We start from the raw sequence: 19,126 nt of genomic DNA, 5'->3' as shown, positions 1-19,126 counted from the left end.
TAAATAATTTTACACTAAATATTTTATAAATCTAAATATTTCAGTGTAATAATTACTCTAAAATTTTTATAATTACTGTAGATACAAGCACATTAGAGAAACTTACCAGCTCTTAAACAATCTTGGCCAAAATCAAAGTTGAAAGACAAAGTCAAATTGAAAATCAAAGTTACTTAATACTTGGATGAGAGACTACCAAGAAGTACTCAGGTTTGTAAAAATTTTGGCAGGTTAGACTGGGATGTCAAAAAACACCTCCAGAATAATACAATGGGAAACTTCTGTTGTATTGTGATTAATATGGACTTTTTTAAGTTAAATGTGTAAGAGTTGAGCTTGGCTTGAAACTTTTATCTGTTCTTAGCCTTTGTCAGTCCTTTATTGGCCATACTTCCCAATTTGGGTTGCTAAAAAGCAAGCTTTGAGCATATAAGTTTCCAAGATCAATTCCTGGCAATGGTCTATCAAAGGCGGTCGAAAGGTTGTGAGAATAAAAGGCTTCATTCTAGAACACAACTAAGAGCTGCTGAATACCTTGTTACGTTATACATATTGCACTCTAAAAAGATCTCAAATTAAAGGATACATTTGGCCCATGAAATGCTACCAATGTGCTAACTAGCTAGAAGGGAGACTGTTTGGTCTCCTTTGCATTTAAATTTACCAAAAATTGCAGAACATTGCCTCCAATGCTGCTCTCAAAGATAGTAGGATCTAAAGTTAGTTCAATTATCACCACACTAACAAAAAACCAAGCTGAAGTATTATATATTTTAAGCTGGATTTATTATTTACCTGGCAACACCTCCATAATCAAGGCCTTCTTCCCCACGAAATTTTATCATTAATCTCTTCCATAGGTCTTTCGGTCTCATCTTCATAACTTGTCTATAAGATTCCTGCAATTACATTAAGTACCTATTAGATGAATACGTCCTATGTTTTCAACTTGAACTAGACTGTATAAAATTTACACTATTACCTTAATTAGTAAAGTTTTATTCTTGATTGTCAGATTGATAAAAATGCCATTAGTGTTCAGAGATACTGCTTGCATAGCTTTATAAATTCAACTACATACAGTAAATTCAGTACCTGGTTTACTTAAGGGAAAAAATATGTCTTTTATATTTTATAGGAAACCTATACTCTTCTAATATAATTATGTTGTTTGGTCATATCCATATTTATTCTAATGGAAGTCCTATCAACTGAAGAAAAATCACTTAATTCTAAAAAAGACTGTAGAGAACGTAAACAAATTAATTTCAGACCTTACCAGAAGGATGCTGTCTCCACAAAATCACAAGCCTCAACTGAATTTCAAAATACAGGTAGTCCTTGACTCACAACCACAACTGAGCCCCCAAGAAAGGGGCTCCAACTTCTTGCCAGAGCCCCCAACTTCTTGCCAGAGTTGTTAAGTGAAACATTGCAATTGTTAAGTTAGTAACACAGCTGTTAAGTGAATCTGGCTTCCTCAATGACTTCGCTTGTCAGAAGGTTGCAAAAGGTGATCACATGACTCCAGGACACTTCAACCATCATAAATACATACCAGTTGCCAAGCAACTGAATTTTGATCAAGTGACCACAGGGATGCTGCAACGGTCATAAATGGGAGAATAGTCATGTGTCACTTTTTTCTGTGCCAATGGAACTTGAAATGGTCACTAAACAAATGGCTGTAAGCCAAGGACTACCTGCATGCATTGTAACTCAATAATGCCTTAAGAATTTTCCTCCATTTGTAGTGCAAAATTCCAGATCGCCATAATATTAGGCACTGGCTTTTATTTTAATTCAGCACTAATTTATAATTCTCACATTACCTCAAAAATTTCTTCCCTGGAGACCTCTATACGGCAGTGTCCAGCTTGGGGCTGCTGCTGGGAGAGCTCTTGCCTCAAAATCTTGAGTTTTTGTACTAGATCCCGTTTGTACCTTGGCACAGTAAGACATTCAGCCTCGTCTGAAAGTTGGCACAGGGAAACAACTTGTTGCTGCTGTTGCGGCTGATCTTTAAGTTGATTTTGACGGCTGAAAAGAAACAGAGCGACTTTGACTTTCAAGATTCTACGATTTCCGGTTGCTCTCATTGCCACGGCTTCCATAAAATGCATGTGAGCTGATGTTGGGGGAAAAAAAATATTCTGTGTCCTATTCTATCAAAATTCTCTGAAGGAGCTTGGAAGAATACATACTCCTGTTTCTTTTAATACTGAACATTTCAAATACTTTATTTATATATATTTAAAAAAAAGATCAGAGCATAATATGGACATTGCTCGAAATGTCTCAAACTGCCCTATTTTTCCAAGATTTTCAGGTGTGTCCAAAGACAAATAATCTAAAAGAAGGATACCATCATACATTTTAATTGCTTTTCCTGAAAAGTTAATTTACAAAAATGCTTGTAGAGAGTTTGGCTAAGTTGGTATCCACTGTACCTGAATTTGCTTTAACCACAGGAATGTAGACAATTTTACAATTGGCACAGATAAATGAATATTTTCACTAGCTATTAAAGAAAAATGTTATAAAACTAAGTTCAGACAGTGAGGGATGAAAACATGATATATTCAAGGTAGGACCTTCTGACATTTTTTTATAGTTACAAACTCATGCCAAAATGTGCAGCATTTTAAGTAGAAAGAACGTTGTTTCAGAATAAAAGTTTTGCTAAGAAAAAATGTCTAAATCTGATTGTTTAAAAGACTATATGAAATATCAGATGAAACTGTGAAAGTAATATAGTTTTTAGTAGCCACAATGTGGAGAAACATAATTCACTGCCTCTTCCAATTATTAGCAGAAGCCAATGATAAATAAAGCCAATCAATCAAATTCATTAATTTTACAAGAAATGAGAGGCAAATATAGATGGAACACAATAATTCTGATAGGTAATAGAGCACAACCATGGTTTTACTGTTTATCAAAATGCTGATGAAAATTCAGTAAGGACTTAAATATACACATAGATAAATCCATTTGTATATAAGATGACCCTCGATTTTTAACCACAATAACAAGAAAAATGTACCACTCCCAGATAAATCAACTTTTGAAATTCAGTGTGTCATAATTTTCACAATTGGCTTATCCACAGGTGGCACATTTTTTGGGTGGCATTTTAGTTACAAATTCAAAGATCAACTTATCTGGAATGATCTTATCCATGAATATATACCGTTTCCCCCCAAACAAGACATCCCCTGATAATAAGCCCAATCGGGCTTAAGACAGGGTCTTATTTGGGGGGAAACACAGTAATCTTAATAAGTATTACCATATATATTCACAGGTAAACCTATCAGTGGATAAACCAAACCAAATGTTAGGAGTGTGTTCAATTAACAATCAAGAGAATAAATAATAGTGAACTTAAATTTCCAACCTACTGTTTATTTGTAATTATTTATATAAAGTTGTAAGTGCTCCATCTTTATTAGCATCTGAGGATATTTAATAACATTTAAAGAATATCATGAAATCAATCTATTGCTCAATAACTCATATTTATAGTTTATAAAAATTAATGCCTGTTGGTCAAGACTGTGCAAACCTATCCCGTTTCTCCCCAAATAAGACATCCCCTGGTACTAAGTCTAATCCGGCTTTTGAGTGCATGGCAATAATACCAAGCACTTATTTCAGGGTTCAAAAAAATATAACACAGGGTCTTATTTTTGGAGAAACACATTAGTCAAGATTAGATTTCCTCAGACAGCACCATAGTAAATAGCTTGTGATAGAAATGCAAGTCATTTAGTTTTGTTTCTTCTTTTTAACCCTTATCTGGTTAATAAAGCTGCAAGAATCATATTAGAGCTCTCTAGCTTTAATTCTCAGATTTTTCTGCATTAGGCTGCAGAAAACCCTGCTATAAATTAAGTGATCACTGATTAATGGAATAAGAATGTTTAAACAGCATCATAAGGGATGAAAGCATCTTGTTCATTACAAAGAGATGGCTGTTTCTCTTATAATTGACATTTTCAGTACCAGGCATGGACCATGGCAGCCAAGAGGTCTTGTTTACTGTCAACAGATGTTTGCCAACACCATGCTTACTAATACCAAAAACCACTGTTGCCAACCTGGATACAAAGCAGCAGCCAACATAAACCCAAAGCAGTCAGTTCAAGACATCATCAACAAATGCTTTCTTCCTCCGTTCTTTAGTTTATGCCAAGTAATAAAACTGTGGCTGCTGTTTTTAAACTTCATTCTGGCTGACAGAATTTTCTGTTCTTCCAGCCACAAGTTTTCTGGTGTCAGCAGCCATAACTAGCAATTCTACTTCACCCTCAGTTTAAAAATAAGATTATGTATAAACTTATCTGCTTTAAGTGGAATAGCAAGAGAACTCATGAAGCATTTCTCAGGAACAGGTAGACTTTCAACTGGATTTTTAAAAAATGGGCTTTTTTGTGTTCTCAGCAGTCAATATATTTAGGTTGTTATAGGTAGAAATTAAAAGTAGCAAATGTGGCATATCAAATGCTCCAGCCTTTTGGGAGAGTGTCCCTACTCCAGGAGTCATTTAGCCTGCCTTTTAAGATCTGGATTTTTATTTATTTTTTAATCCCACTTTTATAAGTAACTCATGGTGGTAAACATACCTAATAATACTTTATTTTATTATTTTATTTTATTCTTTTAGATTTATTTGCTGCCTAGCTTGTTTCAAAGCAACTCTGGGTGGCTTACCGCATTAAAACCATAAAGGATAAATATTTTTAAAACAATGAAAATAGAATTACAATCACAGATAAAATTATATTTAAAAGATGGGGGGAGGGAGCAGCATGTGAGGGTGTACGCCTCTTATTTCGACAACCACCTCCATTATGACGTTCCCCAAGAGGGGCCCAAGCCATCTGGCAGTGCCAGGTCTTCAGGCTCTTGCAGAAAGTCAGAAGGATAAGAGCCGATATCACCTCAGACAGTAAGATGTTCCAAAGGGCAGGAGCCACGGCAGAGATGGCCCTTCTCCTAGACCCTGTCTGCTGAAATTCCTTGACTGATTTTCTCCACAACAACCACCTTGTGAGGTGAGTTGGGCTGAGAGAATAATTGGTCCAAAGTCATTAATCTGGCTTTTGTGCCTAAGGTGGGACTAGAACTCCCAGGCTCCTGGTTTTTAGTCAGATGCATTAAATGCAACTGGTTCTCCAGTTGAGTCTGGGAGTAGATTACCCACTGGGTGAGACACTGATAACTGGTTTTCAATATACAGAAACAACCAACTTGTTTTTCTTTAGTGCAAATACAAGAAGAAAACATTTTCATTTATCCAATATGGTATATCATAAAGGAACAAATACTATATAAAATTGATCAGATACTACACTTTTGCTGATGACACTGCTAGCTGAATTTCTGAAATCCTTTCATAATGAAAAACAGATGCATAAAGGAAAAAAAATAAAGTATGTAGCTTGGGAAGTGCAAAAAAAAAGTCTGTGATTTTAAAACCTGACAAATAGAATGTTCTTTCTGTTGCAAGAAGCCTAATTTGTTATGCCTTTTTGTTAACCTACATGAAACACAAATTATATTCTATACTATACTTCTGATTGTTAGAAAATGCCTATTTTTAAGTCTTTGGAAAGTGCTTGAAATTTCCTCTTGATAGCAGATACAGAGAGTCTGCTGTAATATCACATTGGTCAATAAGATAAACCAGATTTGAATAATTATGCAAACCAAAAGATTTTCTAAAAATTTGTAATTACATTTTAAAACAGGTATATAAAAGCCAAACATTTTTAGATGATTTGTAACCTGCTTTAGGTTCATCTAACCAAGAAATTTATCTTCCAGAGTCATGTTCCAAAATTGTTTTGTGATTATTACTTTTTAAAAAAGAGACTCAAGTGGACATGCAACTATTTCCCACATATACAGAATGAAGCTGACAAAGCAGAAGCCAGCAGTTCCCAGACTATTACCTCAGTATAGATCATATATCTTCCAAGGCCGTCAAGAGAAGGGATAGTTATCTATTGATTTGGAAAGGCAGGAGGAAAAAACCTTGAATGTAAATCCTGAATTTATAGAACAACTTTATTCTAGGAAGATCTGAAATAATTAATAATTGTGTCTCGACAACAGCAAATTTTGCTCAACTTTTGCTCTTGGGAAGAAAAGAAATATTAAATGCAGGAGAAAAATTGGAAAATCTCTGGTGCAGAAAATACAATTTTTTTGGATTAAAAATGCTTCCTTAGGTCCCTCTGTTTCAACTCTATCAAGAGAAAATCAATACTATCTTATAAACAGAGGAATAGAATCAAGAACAAGTGAAGTGTTAATACCACTTTATAATGCCTTGGTAAGGCCACACTTGGAATATTGCATTCAGTTTTGGTCACCACGGTGTAAAAAAGATGTTGAGACTAGAAAAAGTGCAGAGAAGAGCAACAAAGATGATTAGGGGACTGGAAGCTAAAACGTATGAAGAACAGTTGCAGGAACTCGGTATGTGTAGTTTAATGAAAAGAAGGACTAGGGGAGACATGATAGCAGTGTTCCAATATCTCAGGGGTTGCCACAAAGAAGAGGGAGTCGAACTATTCTCCAAAGCACCTGAGGGTAGAACAAGAAGCAATGGGTGGAAACTACTCAAGGAGAGAAGCAACTTAGAACTAAGGAGAAATTTCCTGACAGTTAGAACAATTAATCAGTGGAACAACTTGCTTGAAGAAGTTGTGAATGCTCCAACATTGGAAATTTTTAAGAAAACGTTGGATAACCCTTTGTCTGAAATGGTGTAGGGTTTCCTGCCTGGGCAGGGGGTTGGCCCAGAAGACCTCCAAGGTCCCTTCCAACTCTGTTGTTGTTGCTGCTGCTGCTGTTGTTGTTGCTGTTGTTATTATTATAGTTTGATTTAAAACAATGTAAGATGTTAATTTCCTTAGAAAGAATGTAATCAGATATTCCTGAAAAATCCCCATCTAGATTAGTTACCTATGAAAATATAAATCATAGTTTACTACCAGAGAGCCAATTATATATAAATTAGTATTATATACTTTAAGCCAAGTACCAATCTTCCAAAACTGAAAATGACACCGAATCTCTCCCCCCCCTTTTTCTCCTTTATTTCTAGACTTCATATATCTTAGCTGTTTCTATTTTAATTTGGACAGATGCAAAAGAAATTAAGGAGAAACCTGCTGTTAGGAATAGAAGAAATACAGAACACATTTTCTTTCGTAACAGTAAAAAAATATAACCAATGATTTAACAAAACTGGTAACATTCCTAACATCCCTTTACAAATCAGTGACTTATCAAACAGAACACAGTGTCAACATGCTCTTTTCCAGAGCATTAGCCTCCATGACACAAGCTAATCCATGCCTATAGCGGATCAAACATTCTGTAGATTAGGTTAATCTAAAATGCACATGTAGAAATTAAAAAGCATAAGAGACTTTCCTGGAAAACTACCTTAAATGCTCTAAACATTATTAGCCACGTATTGGTGATATCAGTGATATTATTAACTCACTTTAGAACCAGGTGCAAATTAGCTGAGAGCCGTGGATCTGTAAACTGTGTGGTCCTGTTGTTATGATCAACAAAATAAACTCTGCCTGTGGCTGTGTTTCGGATTTCCCATCCAGGAGGCAAAGGCCCAAGCTCTTCACAATTGATGTTGCTAAGATCCCTGCAAAAAAACAAATAGAAACGAAGAATATCTCAGAACAAGGCTTCTGAGCCAAACAGGCAGAAATGGAACATAACTATTCCATGAAGTCTGTGCATATGCATTGTTTCAGAAACATTATCTCTTCAGTTGGAATCTCTAGTCCCTGGGAGTAAGTCCACGAAAGGAAAAGGAAAAACATACTCTTAGAAAGCCATTGCACTGCACGGGCCTTGGAAATGCTGTTATCACAAAGCTATACTGATTGTTGTTGTTTTTAAATAAATATTCCTGTAATCAGCGGGATTCCTACTAGAAATATAAATACTTAAAGGCCACTCTTACTATAGGGGCTTAACAGTGATTTTGTCTTCAGTCATGATTTTAGCAAGTCTTCTTAATTTTTTATGGATACCTGAAATGCTTTTTCTAAAGTTGAAAACAGACCTTATTTTCCATAAAGTTTATATAAGCTTGCAGTGTATCACAGGTGACTTTAACAAGCCGTGTAGACTAACCATGAGACAAACCCTTGATGAATACAAGTTTTCTCAATACAGTATGATTAAAATCTTTTAATGTTTGTAAAAGAAGCCTTCCATTTAGTCATTCATTATTTCTATATCCTGCACTATACATGTTTCACCTCCCACCCCACGAACAATTATGTGAGACAGGATAGATTAGACACAGCAAGCAATCCAAGATTACACAGTACATTTCATAACTCCATAGGGACCTGAAGATGACTCTCCACAGTACTATGCAGTGCTTTAACTATTACCAGATCATTTACCAGATAAAAAACTAAGGAAGTTCACTTTAAGTGTGTAAACAGTTAACACTATTGAAATCATATCAGTATCCATTAATATTAAAAAAAATAAACTATATAATTTAGATTTCAGCTTACTTACTACAAGTTTTATACTTTAAAAGTTAATAAGTGGAAGTCTGTTTGAGTGATGAGACCATCTTCAGTTCGCAAGACCTCGCAGGTTTCCATGTACCCCTATAGCTGCTTCAGAGATTTCTCTGAATTTTAAGGGTGCACAGAAGGCTGTAAAGAGTGGGGTGGACTGCCCCTCTCTTAAATCCACTGACAAAAGCTATTTACATTAGCAGAAAATCTTCATTGATTTGACTTTATTTGGTAAGAAAATTGGAGGCAAGTAAGTAATAATTTTAGGTTTAATTAATTTCATTTCTGATCAAAGAAAAATCTTATTCAAACCCCTTCAGATGTTTGTGAATGTATTAGACATGTAAGGCATTCTTTTTCAGACATAAGTATTCAGCTCACACTCTTTTTAAATTAAAATTGAGAATTTTCAGAATGCATTGTTTTCTGAATTTGAGTGTCTACAGAAGCACACCATGCACACCATCCTGTCACCGGGTAAGCGTGCAATTATTAGAAATTTGTGTGTTATTTTACATTTTATTTGTAAGGGGGCTTTACTTAATTTCCAGCATCAATGAAGAGACATTATTTTCTTACCGAGGTACACGGGGATCGTGCCATGTGCTTACACCGGTTTGAGTATGTAGGAAATACACCTGCCCTTGCTGAGTTGTCCTTTGCTCTGTTTGGGAAATTATCAATGCAAAAATAAATCATAAAGTTCAAAATATTGTTTCCTTTTCTAAAGAAAATTCCCCTGGATCTCCAGTTATCACTGACATTCTAGACATAAATATTATAATCTCTGTAACTTCTCGTGATGCTCCATTTTGGTCTTTTCTAGAATAGCTGTTAGGGGTTCCAGACTTGGACTACTTTGAACAGTTTAACTAAGCAAGACTGGGGTCATTTTTTACACAATATATTTTCCTAACCTTTATTCTGTTTCTATGTTATATTTTTAATTGCTGTTAACCTTCCAGAGACAGAACCTTGGAAAGATTTTTAAAATACTTGTTTGAATGAACTTTTTTACAGTATTATATTAGGAGGTTAGCTTTAAAGGACTTCCATGCATAGACAATTCCATTTTTCACTTTGGAATAAATCCAAAGGATAGTGGCTTTTCATAAATACACAAAGATACATAGATGTATATTAATGTAGGAAAAAGACCAAAGATGCTTTCAAAAAAAAAAAATTACTGAACTTCATCGGAATACAAGCAATATCTTCCAATGTAATTTTCTTCTGTTTTCCCATTGCATCTTTGGTCTTTTTAGAAATCCCTTGGATGATACGGTAGCTGAAAAGCTGAGAGACTTTAGGGGAGCAGCAGGGATAGCATTGTGTGTTCTGCTGGCCTCCCAACCATTTCCCTGTTACCCCATTTCTGTCCAGATCCAGTTTCTTCTCCTATTTCCCTTAAGACTTGCCTGTCTGTCAAGGGATGAAGACGTTTGCAAGAGTGGGGTATAGGAAGCAAAATATATTTTAGGGGAAAGAGTCTTTTAAAGCTGTTCTCCTATGAAGCCACAGTGAATTTAATTCCACTGAAGTGACTGGAAAAGACACTGAATAGTCGGCAACCAAAACAACTCTCCAATATCTGTAATAACTTAAGTATTTGAATGCTGAATACAAGTAGTCCTCGACTTAACCATTTATTTAGTGATCATTTAAAGTTACAATGGTACAAAAAAGTGACTTAGAGGTCTCCAGAGGAGGAATTTATGAGATTTATGAGAAAAATTTATTTATAGGATTTTGCACCACAAATGGAGGAAAATTCTCAGGCATTACTGAGTTACAATGCATACAGGTAGTCCCTGACTTACAACCATTCATTTAGTGTTCATTCGAAGTTACAACAGCACTGAAAAAAGTGATTTATGGCCCATTTTCACACTTACGACCATTGCAGCATCCCCCCCCATGGTCACATGATCAAAATTTGGACATCTGGCAACTGGTTCATATTTATGACGGGTGCAGTGTCCCGGGGTCATGTGATCAACTTTTGAGATCTTCTGACAAGCAAAGTCAATGGGGAGGGCAGAGTCACTTAACAACTGTGTTAATAATAATTGCAGTGATTAACTTAATAACTTAGAAAGGTCTCAAAATGGGGCAAAAATCACAATGGAATTTTGGGCTTGATTGTGATCGCAATTCAAGGACTACCTGTACTTTTCTATATTGAGATGTGAATCGTGTTAAGTTTAACAGGAATTTCTCATATGGAGGTTTCAGTAATACATTGTTCATCCTTATTCAAAGCAACAATGCATTTTTGTATGAGATAAAAGAACAAATCCTGAAATTACAAATATTCCCAGCTCAGACCTGCTAATGAGTTCTATATATTACACACACACACACACACACACACACACACACACAGAGGTGTGTGTGTGTGTGTTCTATATATGTTAACAGATTCTGTAGATGGAGTCACTGAATACGGAAATGGTACATATTGGGTGAGTCTGCTCAATGGATAGCTCAATGTCAGCTAGATCAATACAGATTTTCAAATAAACAGTAAGAATTTGGAGTGGGGGGAGAGACTTCCTTTCATTCTTTTCCCTTAAAAAGCATCATATATACACAAATTCAAATACATGCCATTAAACATTACAAACATAATTTAAATTTGATCCGAGAATCTTGATCAATTAACAACTTTCTGCTATGTCGGTGAAGACTGTCACTCATCCAGGCAAAAGTGTCAGAAGGTTGAAAAATGATTCAATTTTCTGACAACTTTCTCCTACGGATTTCAAGATCTCAGAACTTTCTATTTTAAATACAATAGCATTTTTTAAAAAATTCTATAATACAAACAAAATTCAAAGTGTATAAGAAAAAAATCTATGTTAGAATAATAAAAGCTGAGTTCTGATAGAATTATGTGTGTGTATGAGAGAGAGAGAGAGAGAGAGAGAGAGAGAGAGAGAGAGAGAGAGAGAGAGAGAGAGAGAGAGAGAAAGAGAGAGCGCATGTGTGCACCCACATGCACACTCATTTATTAAACATATACCCTGCTACAATCAAATGACTTTCAGTAGTTTACATGGTATCTAACAAAATATTATAGCAGGATCCAATCTGGGTCGGTCACCAGGACCAGAGGTTCTGTCTTCCAAGCTTTCAGACTCGTGCTGGAATCCATCTTCAGGGAAGTTCTCTCTAAAAAGAGAAGTTCTCCAAGGATGGGCTCCAGCACAAGTCCGAAAACTCAAAAGACAGAACTTCTGGTCCCAGTACCCAGATTGGCTCCTACAACATTATCCTGGGACACGTATATTCGTCTTCAAAATTAATATATCTGCAGGACAATTTAAAATAACAATAGCACAACCCCCTTAACAGGCGCCACGCACACAAAACAAATGAAACCAGAAAAAGAGTAAAAGAATCGGTATACATGTATGCATTTTGAAACAGAGAATACATAATATTAGTGACTTGTCTAAAGCATTTATAAATTTCTAAATTTTTTAAAAACAAAAAACCAGCCCTAAAGTTCACTTTACTTAATGGTACTGAATCAAAATTAGCCATTTTTATGACCACACTGGGTTGTAATGTAAGAGTTTTATGGAGAGGAAAATGTCACTGATTAAAATATTTATTAACCACAAGGTCCCAGCATCTCCTTAAGAGTTGCACAATTGCCAAATCATCATAGTTAGCACCAGTACTATAATCTTTTTTTTTTAATTATACTTTCTTTCTTATTTATAAAAGGCAAGCAGATAGTTATACAATTTCAGGAACACATACCATATCCCTCAGGTAGATCAGGAGGAGTATGCAGGTGGGTCCTGCTCATGTAATTCCTATGCCTCTGAGATCTAACTCTCCTTTCTGCCAGCCTGGGGTCAAATGACTGCCCACATGTTGCACCATTTATTCCTGTAAGCGGTGTGTTCTCATCCACAAAGCAACTCAGAGGTCTGCCAGGACTGGAATATTCCGATGCTGGCCTATTGAAAAACAACAATCTTCGTTTCTTCTATCAAATGGGCATTAAAGTCTAAAATTACAGAGTTTTAAGTAATGTGTTAAGAAATACTAGTTTCTTCTCAAGAAAGATTTATATTGGAATGGAGAAGTTGGATTGACTATATTCAAAATAAGTATCAGACTAAAAAGTATCAAATAGCTTATGAGTGAATCTAGGAATTGTATTATATTAATGTATTAGTTTAAATGGGAAAGGGGAGTTAAGGGTGCAAAGGGAGAGGAGAGACTATGGGTTATGGTTTTTGTTGTATTTTAGTTTATGATTGTTAGACCTTTATACCCTGTATTTTGTTCTGGGAAGTCTTGGGGGGGGGGGGAAAGGTGGAGGGAAGGGGAAGGGAGGGGACGGGGGTGGAGGGGGGGAATAATTGTTTTAAAAAATTGTTTTTGCTTTTGTAAAACTTTTTCAATTAAAAAAAATACTAGTTTCTTAACACTTTACTAGAAGGCCCCATTCTAATAAATGAATACAATTTAATTTGATTAAAACGATAAGCTGCACAAGATGGCTGGATGCTGCAGTGAAAGAGGGCACAAGTGTTGAGGACATTCTGTTGGATTATGGCATAGCAAATTCTTGATCGATGCAGCACTGCCATCAGACCTAATAAATGAACTGTCATGTGACAAATAGCTACTCTTCAGGCATCTTCCGCCAAAATCCAAACAGTTCTTTCATATGAATACGAACAAATTGATAGCTGGGTATAAAACATTTGTATGTCCCTTCAATGATCTGGCTGCAACATTTTACACCAGAAGCAGTTTTCAGCTCAGCTCCTAGGGTAATTCTGTGTAAAGCATATTTCCAGTAATTCATCCCTAAAATTATCACCACAAGGATTGCTGAGGCCAGGTTAGTCCTGACAAGGAATGGTTACAGCTGGTAGTTAGGAAAATGTTCTCCTTGCCACAGAGACCACTAATGCCTCCTTTGATAGTAAGAATTCTAAAACCATCCCCACACTGAGAAATGTTCACACTGTTTGTATTGTACTAAAGATGGAACAAAGGAGACTTGGGGGAAGGGAGATGAGAGATCTGATTTCCTACCTATTAGTAATAGCATAGTTGCCAACTTTACAACCAACAATAGAAAAATCAGGAAAATCCTGGTTGCATTTGTACTAGTGCACAAATGTCACCGTCTCCCACTCAACCAGAAGCTAAATGGGAATAATTTCTTTAATTGTCCACACTGTTTCCCTTGTTTCTCCCTTTCCTAGAGAGGATATATAAACTAATATCAAACCCCAAGTTAATTTAATAAAAACCAGAGTTCTGTAAAAAGTTGGTTTATTTTTATATATAAATATGACCCCTTTATTCCTGCTGGTTTTATTACTTATTATTGAATATTAAAAAATAAATGATAAGGACTTACGGAAAACTTAACAAAACAGGGATAAGTACAGGGGTGAAATCTAAAAATTTTCCCTACCGGTTCTGTGGGCATGACTTAATTGGTGGGCATGGCTTGGTGGTCAGATGGCTGGGCGGGCGTGGCCAATAACAATAAATAATAAAAATAATAAACAAAGTATAAAAAAAACAAGAGATACCAAAAACCAACTTTCACACTTTACACACACACAACACAACAGACTCACACACAATGTAAAAGCAGCTGCACTTCACACTTCACACAGCCACAAAAAGCTCAAAAACCAACTTTCACACTTTACACACACACAACACGACACACACACAAAATACCACATACAGCTTTCTGAGATTTTGTGTGTTTGTGTAGTTAGAGTGAAACACTACAGAAACACACCAAATCTCAGAAAGCTGCACAAATATTTTATTTTATTATTAAGGTTTGTGGACTTCAATTCCCAGAGTTCCTCAGCCAGCAAAGTCAGCCAGCATTAATCACTCAGTGATGAAATAGATTAGCTAAGTTAGATTAGTTCTGTTTGGTGCTGAAAATGAAACTGGGGCTTTCTGGATGGGAAAAAAGCCATGAGGTCGATCAGTAATCAGGTAAGTGTCTCTTAAAAGGAGGTTTTCTACATGTTTGCTACAGAAAACATGTTTTTTAAGGTTCTGCTGATGAGGAACTCAGGTGAGATCCCCAGAGTAGCCTTTAATTATTATTTTTTTAAGTTTAAAGGCTCTGCTGATCTCAGCTGAGGGGCGGGATCCTCAAAGTCTTTTTTTTACTTTTAAAGGCATGTTTCGGCTGAAGCAAAACCTTCTTTCAAAAGTAAATGACGGCTCGTCAAAAGTAAATGACGGCTCGTCATCGACAGCAGCTCGGGAGTTCACGGCTTCCATGACGGCCTTGGACCTGACTCAAGTAGTTGATGGCCCTACTCACACTGGGGGTGGCACACTGGACTTGATTTTTATCTCTGGTCAGTGGTTGAGAGATCTGGACTTGAAGGAAATAGTCATTGAACCTTTGTCATGGTCAGATCACTCTCTCCTTCGCCTGGACTTTCTGACCGCCATTCAACACCGCAGGGAGACGGAGCCAATACGTTGGTTCCGTCCCAGGCGCCTGATGGACCCGGAGAGGTTCCGGACGGAGCTTGGGCCACTTCCTGAGGGTCTGGCTCACGGCACGGTTGAGGAACTTGTTGCGGCCTGGGAACGGGCCGCGGCGGGGGCCTTAGACTGTGTCGTGCCTTTGCGGCCTCTGACCCGGCGCAGGTCCCAACCGGCTCCTTGGTTCTCCGAGGAGCTGAGGGGGATGAAGCGCCGGAGAAGACGCCTAGAGAGTTCCTGGAGGTCTAGCCGTTCAGAGGCTGATCGGACACTAGTGAAGTCCTATAATAGGACTTACCTAGTGGCATTGAGGGAAGCGAGGCGTTGCTACGCCTCCTCCCTCATTGCGTCGGCAGATAACCGCCCAGCCGCCCTGTTTCGGGTGACTCGTTCCCTCCTTCACCAGGGGGAGCGGGATGACCCGTTACAGGGACGTGCTGAGGAGTTTAACGGTTATCTATATGATAAAATCGTTCAGCTTCGGGACGGGTTGGACCAAAATTGCGGTGACTCAGGTGAGACGTCTGAGGGTGGTCTTGGTGATATTATTTGGGATGAGTTTGACCCTGTGGCTCCCGAGGACATGGACAGGTTGTTGGGTAGGTTGAATGCCACCACGTGTTTACTGGACCCGTGCTCCTCCTGGTTGGTGCTGGCCACTCAGGAGGTGACACGAGGCTGGCTCCAGGCAATTACGAGCACTTCTTTGGTGGAGGGAGTCTTCCCGGCCGCCTTGAAAGAGGCGGTGGTGAGACCCCTCCTCAAGAAGCCTTCCCTGGACCCGTCTGTTTTAGGTAATTATCGTCCGGTCTCCAACCTTCGCTTCGCGGCGAAGGTTGTAGAGAGTATGGTGGCATATCAGTTTCCCTTACACCTGGATGAAACTGTCTATCTAGACCCGTTCCAGTCCGGTTTCCGGCCCAGTTACAGCACGGAGACGGCTTTGGTCGCGTTGGTGGATGATCTCTGGAGGGCCAGGGATAGGGGTTGTTCCTCTGCCCTGGTCCTATTAGACCACTCAGCGGCTTTCGATACCATCGACCATGGTATCCTGTTGGAGGGATTGGGAGTGGGAGGCACCGTTTATCGGTGGTTCTCCTCCTATCTCTCCGATCGGTCGCAGACGGTGTTGACAGGGGGGCAGAGGTCGGCCCCGAGGCGCCTCACTTGTGGGGTGCCGCAGGGGTCGATTCTCTCGCCCCTTCTGTTCAACATCTATATGAAGCCGCTGGGTGAGATCATCAGTGGCTTCGGTGTGAGGTACCAGCTGTACGCGGATGACACCCAGCTGTACTTTTCCACACCGGGCCACCCCAATGAAGCTATCGAAGTGCTGTCCCGGTGTTTGGAAGCCGTACGGGTCTGGATGGGGAGAAACAGGCTCAAGCTCAATCCCTCCAAGACAGAGTGGCTGTGGATGCCGGCATCCCGGTACAGTCAGCTGAGTCCACGGCTGACTGTTGGGGGCGAGTCATTGGCCCCGATGGAGAGGGTGCGCAACTTGGGCGTCCTCCTGGATGAACGGCTGTCTTTTGAAGATCATTTGACGGCCGTCTCCAGGAGAGCTTTCTACCAGGTTCGCCTGGTGCGCCAGTTGCGCCCCTTTCTAGACCGGGATGCCCTATGCACGGTCACTCATGCCCTCGTGACGTCTCGTCTGGATTACTGCAATGCTCTCTACATGGGGCTCCCCTTGAAGGGCATCCGGAGGCTGCAGTTAGTCCAGAATGCGGCTGCGCGGGTGATAGAGGGAGCCCCTCGTGGCTCCCGTGTGACACCTATCCTGCGCAGACTGCACTGGCTACCTGTAGCCTTCCGGGTGCGCTTCAAGGTTTTGGTAACCACCTTTAAAGCGCTCCATGGCATAGGGCCGGGTTACTTACGGGACCGCCTACTGCTACCGAATACCTCTCACCGACCCGTGCGCTCTCACAGAGAGGGACTCCTCAGGGTGCCGTCAGCTAGGCAGTGTCGTCTGGCGACACCCAGAAGAAGGGCCTTCTCTGTGGGGGCTCCCACCCTCTGGAACGAACTCTCCCCAGGACTCCGTCAACTTCCGGACCTCCGAACCTTCCGTCGCGAGCTTAAAACACATTTATTCATCTGCGCAGGACTGGATTAGATTTTAAATTTATATTGGTTTTTAATGGGTTTTATTATTTATACTGCTTTTTAATAATTCGGCCTTTTAGAATAAGTTTTTTAATTGTTATTTTAATTTGTATTTATATGTTTTTACCTGCCTGTGAACCGCCCTGAGTCCTTCGGGAGATAGGGCGGTATATAAATGTGATTAATAAATAATAAAAATAAATAATAATAAAAAAAAAAACCTCTGCTGATGGTGGGGCTCAGCAAAGGCAGGGGGGCGGGGCCATGGATTTTTGCTACCGGTCCTCCGAACCAGCAGCCGCCATCGCTACCGGATCGCGCGAGCCAGTCCGATCCAGGAGCATTTCACCCCTGGATAAGTAACTGTTTTGATCCAATAAGTACATGCAGAAGTTTGAGATAATGTTAAGTGTTCTAGCAAAATGACTGTTGCAGAGGGGAATTAAAAAAAAACACCTCTCATTTATCTGAAAACTAATTTGGATGCTCTGCCTCTCAAGATTCCATGAAAAGATTCCCGTGAGCAAATATGTTCTATGTTTTTTGTGTAACAATGTAATACACATTAAATACGTGAGAAAACGCTCTAATTTGGGAGGAAAGGACATGGTGTGGCGCATCAACTTCGAATTGAAGAATTCCTAGCACTGACAACCACTAGAGTTGTAGGCATGCCACACCTTTAGCTCTTTAAAAGAATGCTTACCGTGTTGGTCTCTCCCACTGTGTTGTTCGTGTGATATGATTCAAATACTGAATTCTTCCAGAAGCTGTCCTTCTTTCTTCCCAGCTAAATATTTTTGTATTGAAAGAAAAGTGTACATTACAAGAAGCTTGATTTTAAAATGTGAGCTCACAGAGTTACTTATTAAATAAGTTTATGTGTAATACATTTTAAACTAGCATTCTTTCATTTTTTGTTATCACTGCAAACATTAAGCACAAATTAAAATAGTGTTTGGGACATGCAATATAGTATTTTATTCCAACTGTCAAAAAAATTAACTTACCCATCAGGTAAATCATTGTCAAATAGTCTGCTGCAATCAACAACTTGTCCTCCTGTGCCTATCCGGTCTCTGGACTGAAGACTTACTATCAAAAAACAAAAGTCAAAATTAGAACATTATTATGGCATATCTTGCATGAATCCTTTTGATTCAGTGATATACACATTTGGAATTTTGAAAATATATAGGATGCGCTTATCTTTTCACTAAACCCCCTGAGGATTACTCCAAGATTGTGCAAAGCAGTTTGATGAGATTCCAAAATGCAATTAATCTGACCCTGGAAATTTTAGCTCAATAAACAGGTATTCCTATAACCATGTCTCTATAACCTCAACCTACAATCTTATACTTTCAAACTGTTCCTCATAGTTGCCTAGTAGAACACAAAACATAGTTTTGTTAGAAAAGATTACTTTAGTACAAAGATTGCTAACAGTATTAATAGACGATTTATCTGGAATGTGAATCTTGTTAATTCTGGAGCATCCAGCAACTTCCACTACAATGTTACTCCTTCCATATTGTTTTGGGAGAAACAATGACATAGCAACTCCATTTCTACCTAAAGAAGTAACTCCAAAATGTGATACTGAGGGAAAATGTCAATGTTATATGATCCTGCAAGATTTTGGTTGTCTCCATGGTTCTGAACACCAAAATAAACTAGAAAAGGCAATAGGGAGGTGTAATTAAGCAACACCTCTTTGCTGATAACATCCCATTCTCTTCCATCAAATTCATATGAAGGCTAATGAAACTATATCAGGAATAATAATAAACAATATGGGCCAATAAGCAGCAACTCAGTCCTGGCAAAACTGAGTATCTGAGAACCAACAGATGCTTTGTTTCTTCACAGAATCTCCTTTAAGGACCATGTGAATGGGGAGTGGTGACCAGAAAGAG

At 38.5% G+C, this 19,126-nt stretch overlaps 1 protein-coding gene across 1 annotated transcript in view; it reads right to left on the bottom strand.

Annotated features, from left to right (window-relative positions):
* Positions 1 to 19,126, bottom strand: part of SMURF2 (SMAD specific E3 ubiquitin protein ligase 2) — a 75,909-nt gene that overhangs the window by 18,286 nt on the left and 38,497 nt on the right. Inside the window, exons 6-12 of the mRNA XM_058171288.1 lie at positions 18,218 to 18,302; positions 17,914 to 17,997; positions 12,357 to 12,559; positions 9,165 to 9,249; positions 7,526 to 7,684; positions 1,833 to 2,040; positions 796 to 899 (exon numbers count right to left, since the gene is read on the bottom strand). Coding sequence (XP_058027271.1) covers positions 796 to 899; positions 1,833 to 2,040; positions 7,526 to 7,684; positions 9,165 to 9,249; positions 12,357 to 12,559; positions 17,914 to 17,997; positions 18,218 to 18,302 — 928 coding nt within the window. The remainder of the gene's footprint in view (positions 1 to 795; positions 900 to 1,832; positions 2,041 to 7,525; positions 7,685 to 9,164; positions 9,250 to 12,356; positions 12,560 to 17,913; positions 17,998 to 18,217; positions 18,303 to 19,126) is intronic.

This window comes from Ahaetulla prasina, chromosome 2, assembly GCF_028640845.1.
Source record: "Ahaetulla prasina isolate Xishuangbanna chromosome 2, ASM2864084v1, whole genome shotgun sequence".
In the NCBI taxonomy this organism is placed as follows: domain Eukaryota; kingdom Metazoa; phylum Chordata; class Lepidosauria; order Squamata; family Colubridae; genus Ahaetulla; species Ahaetulla prasina.
This window is presented reverse-complemented; position numbering and strand designations above follow the sequence as displayed.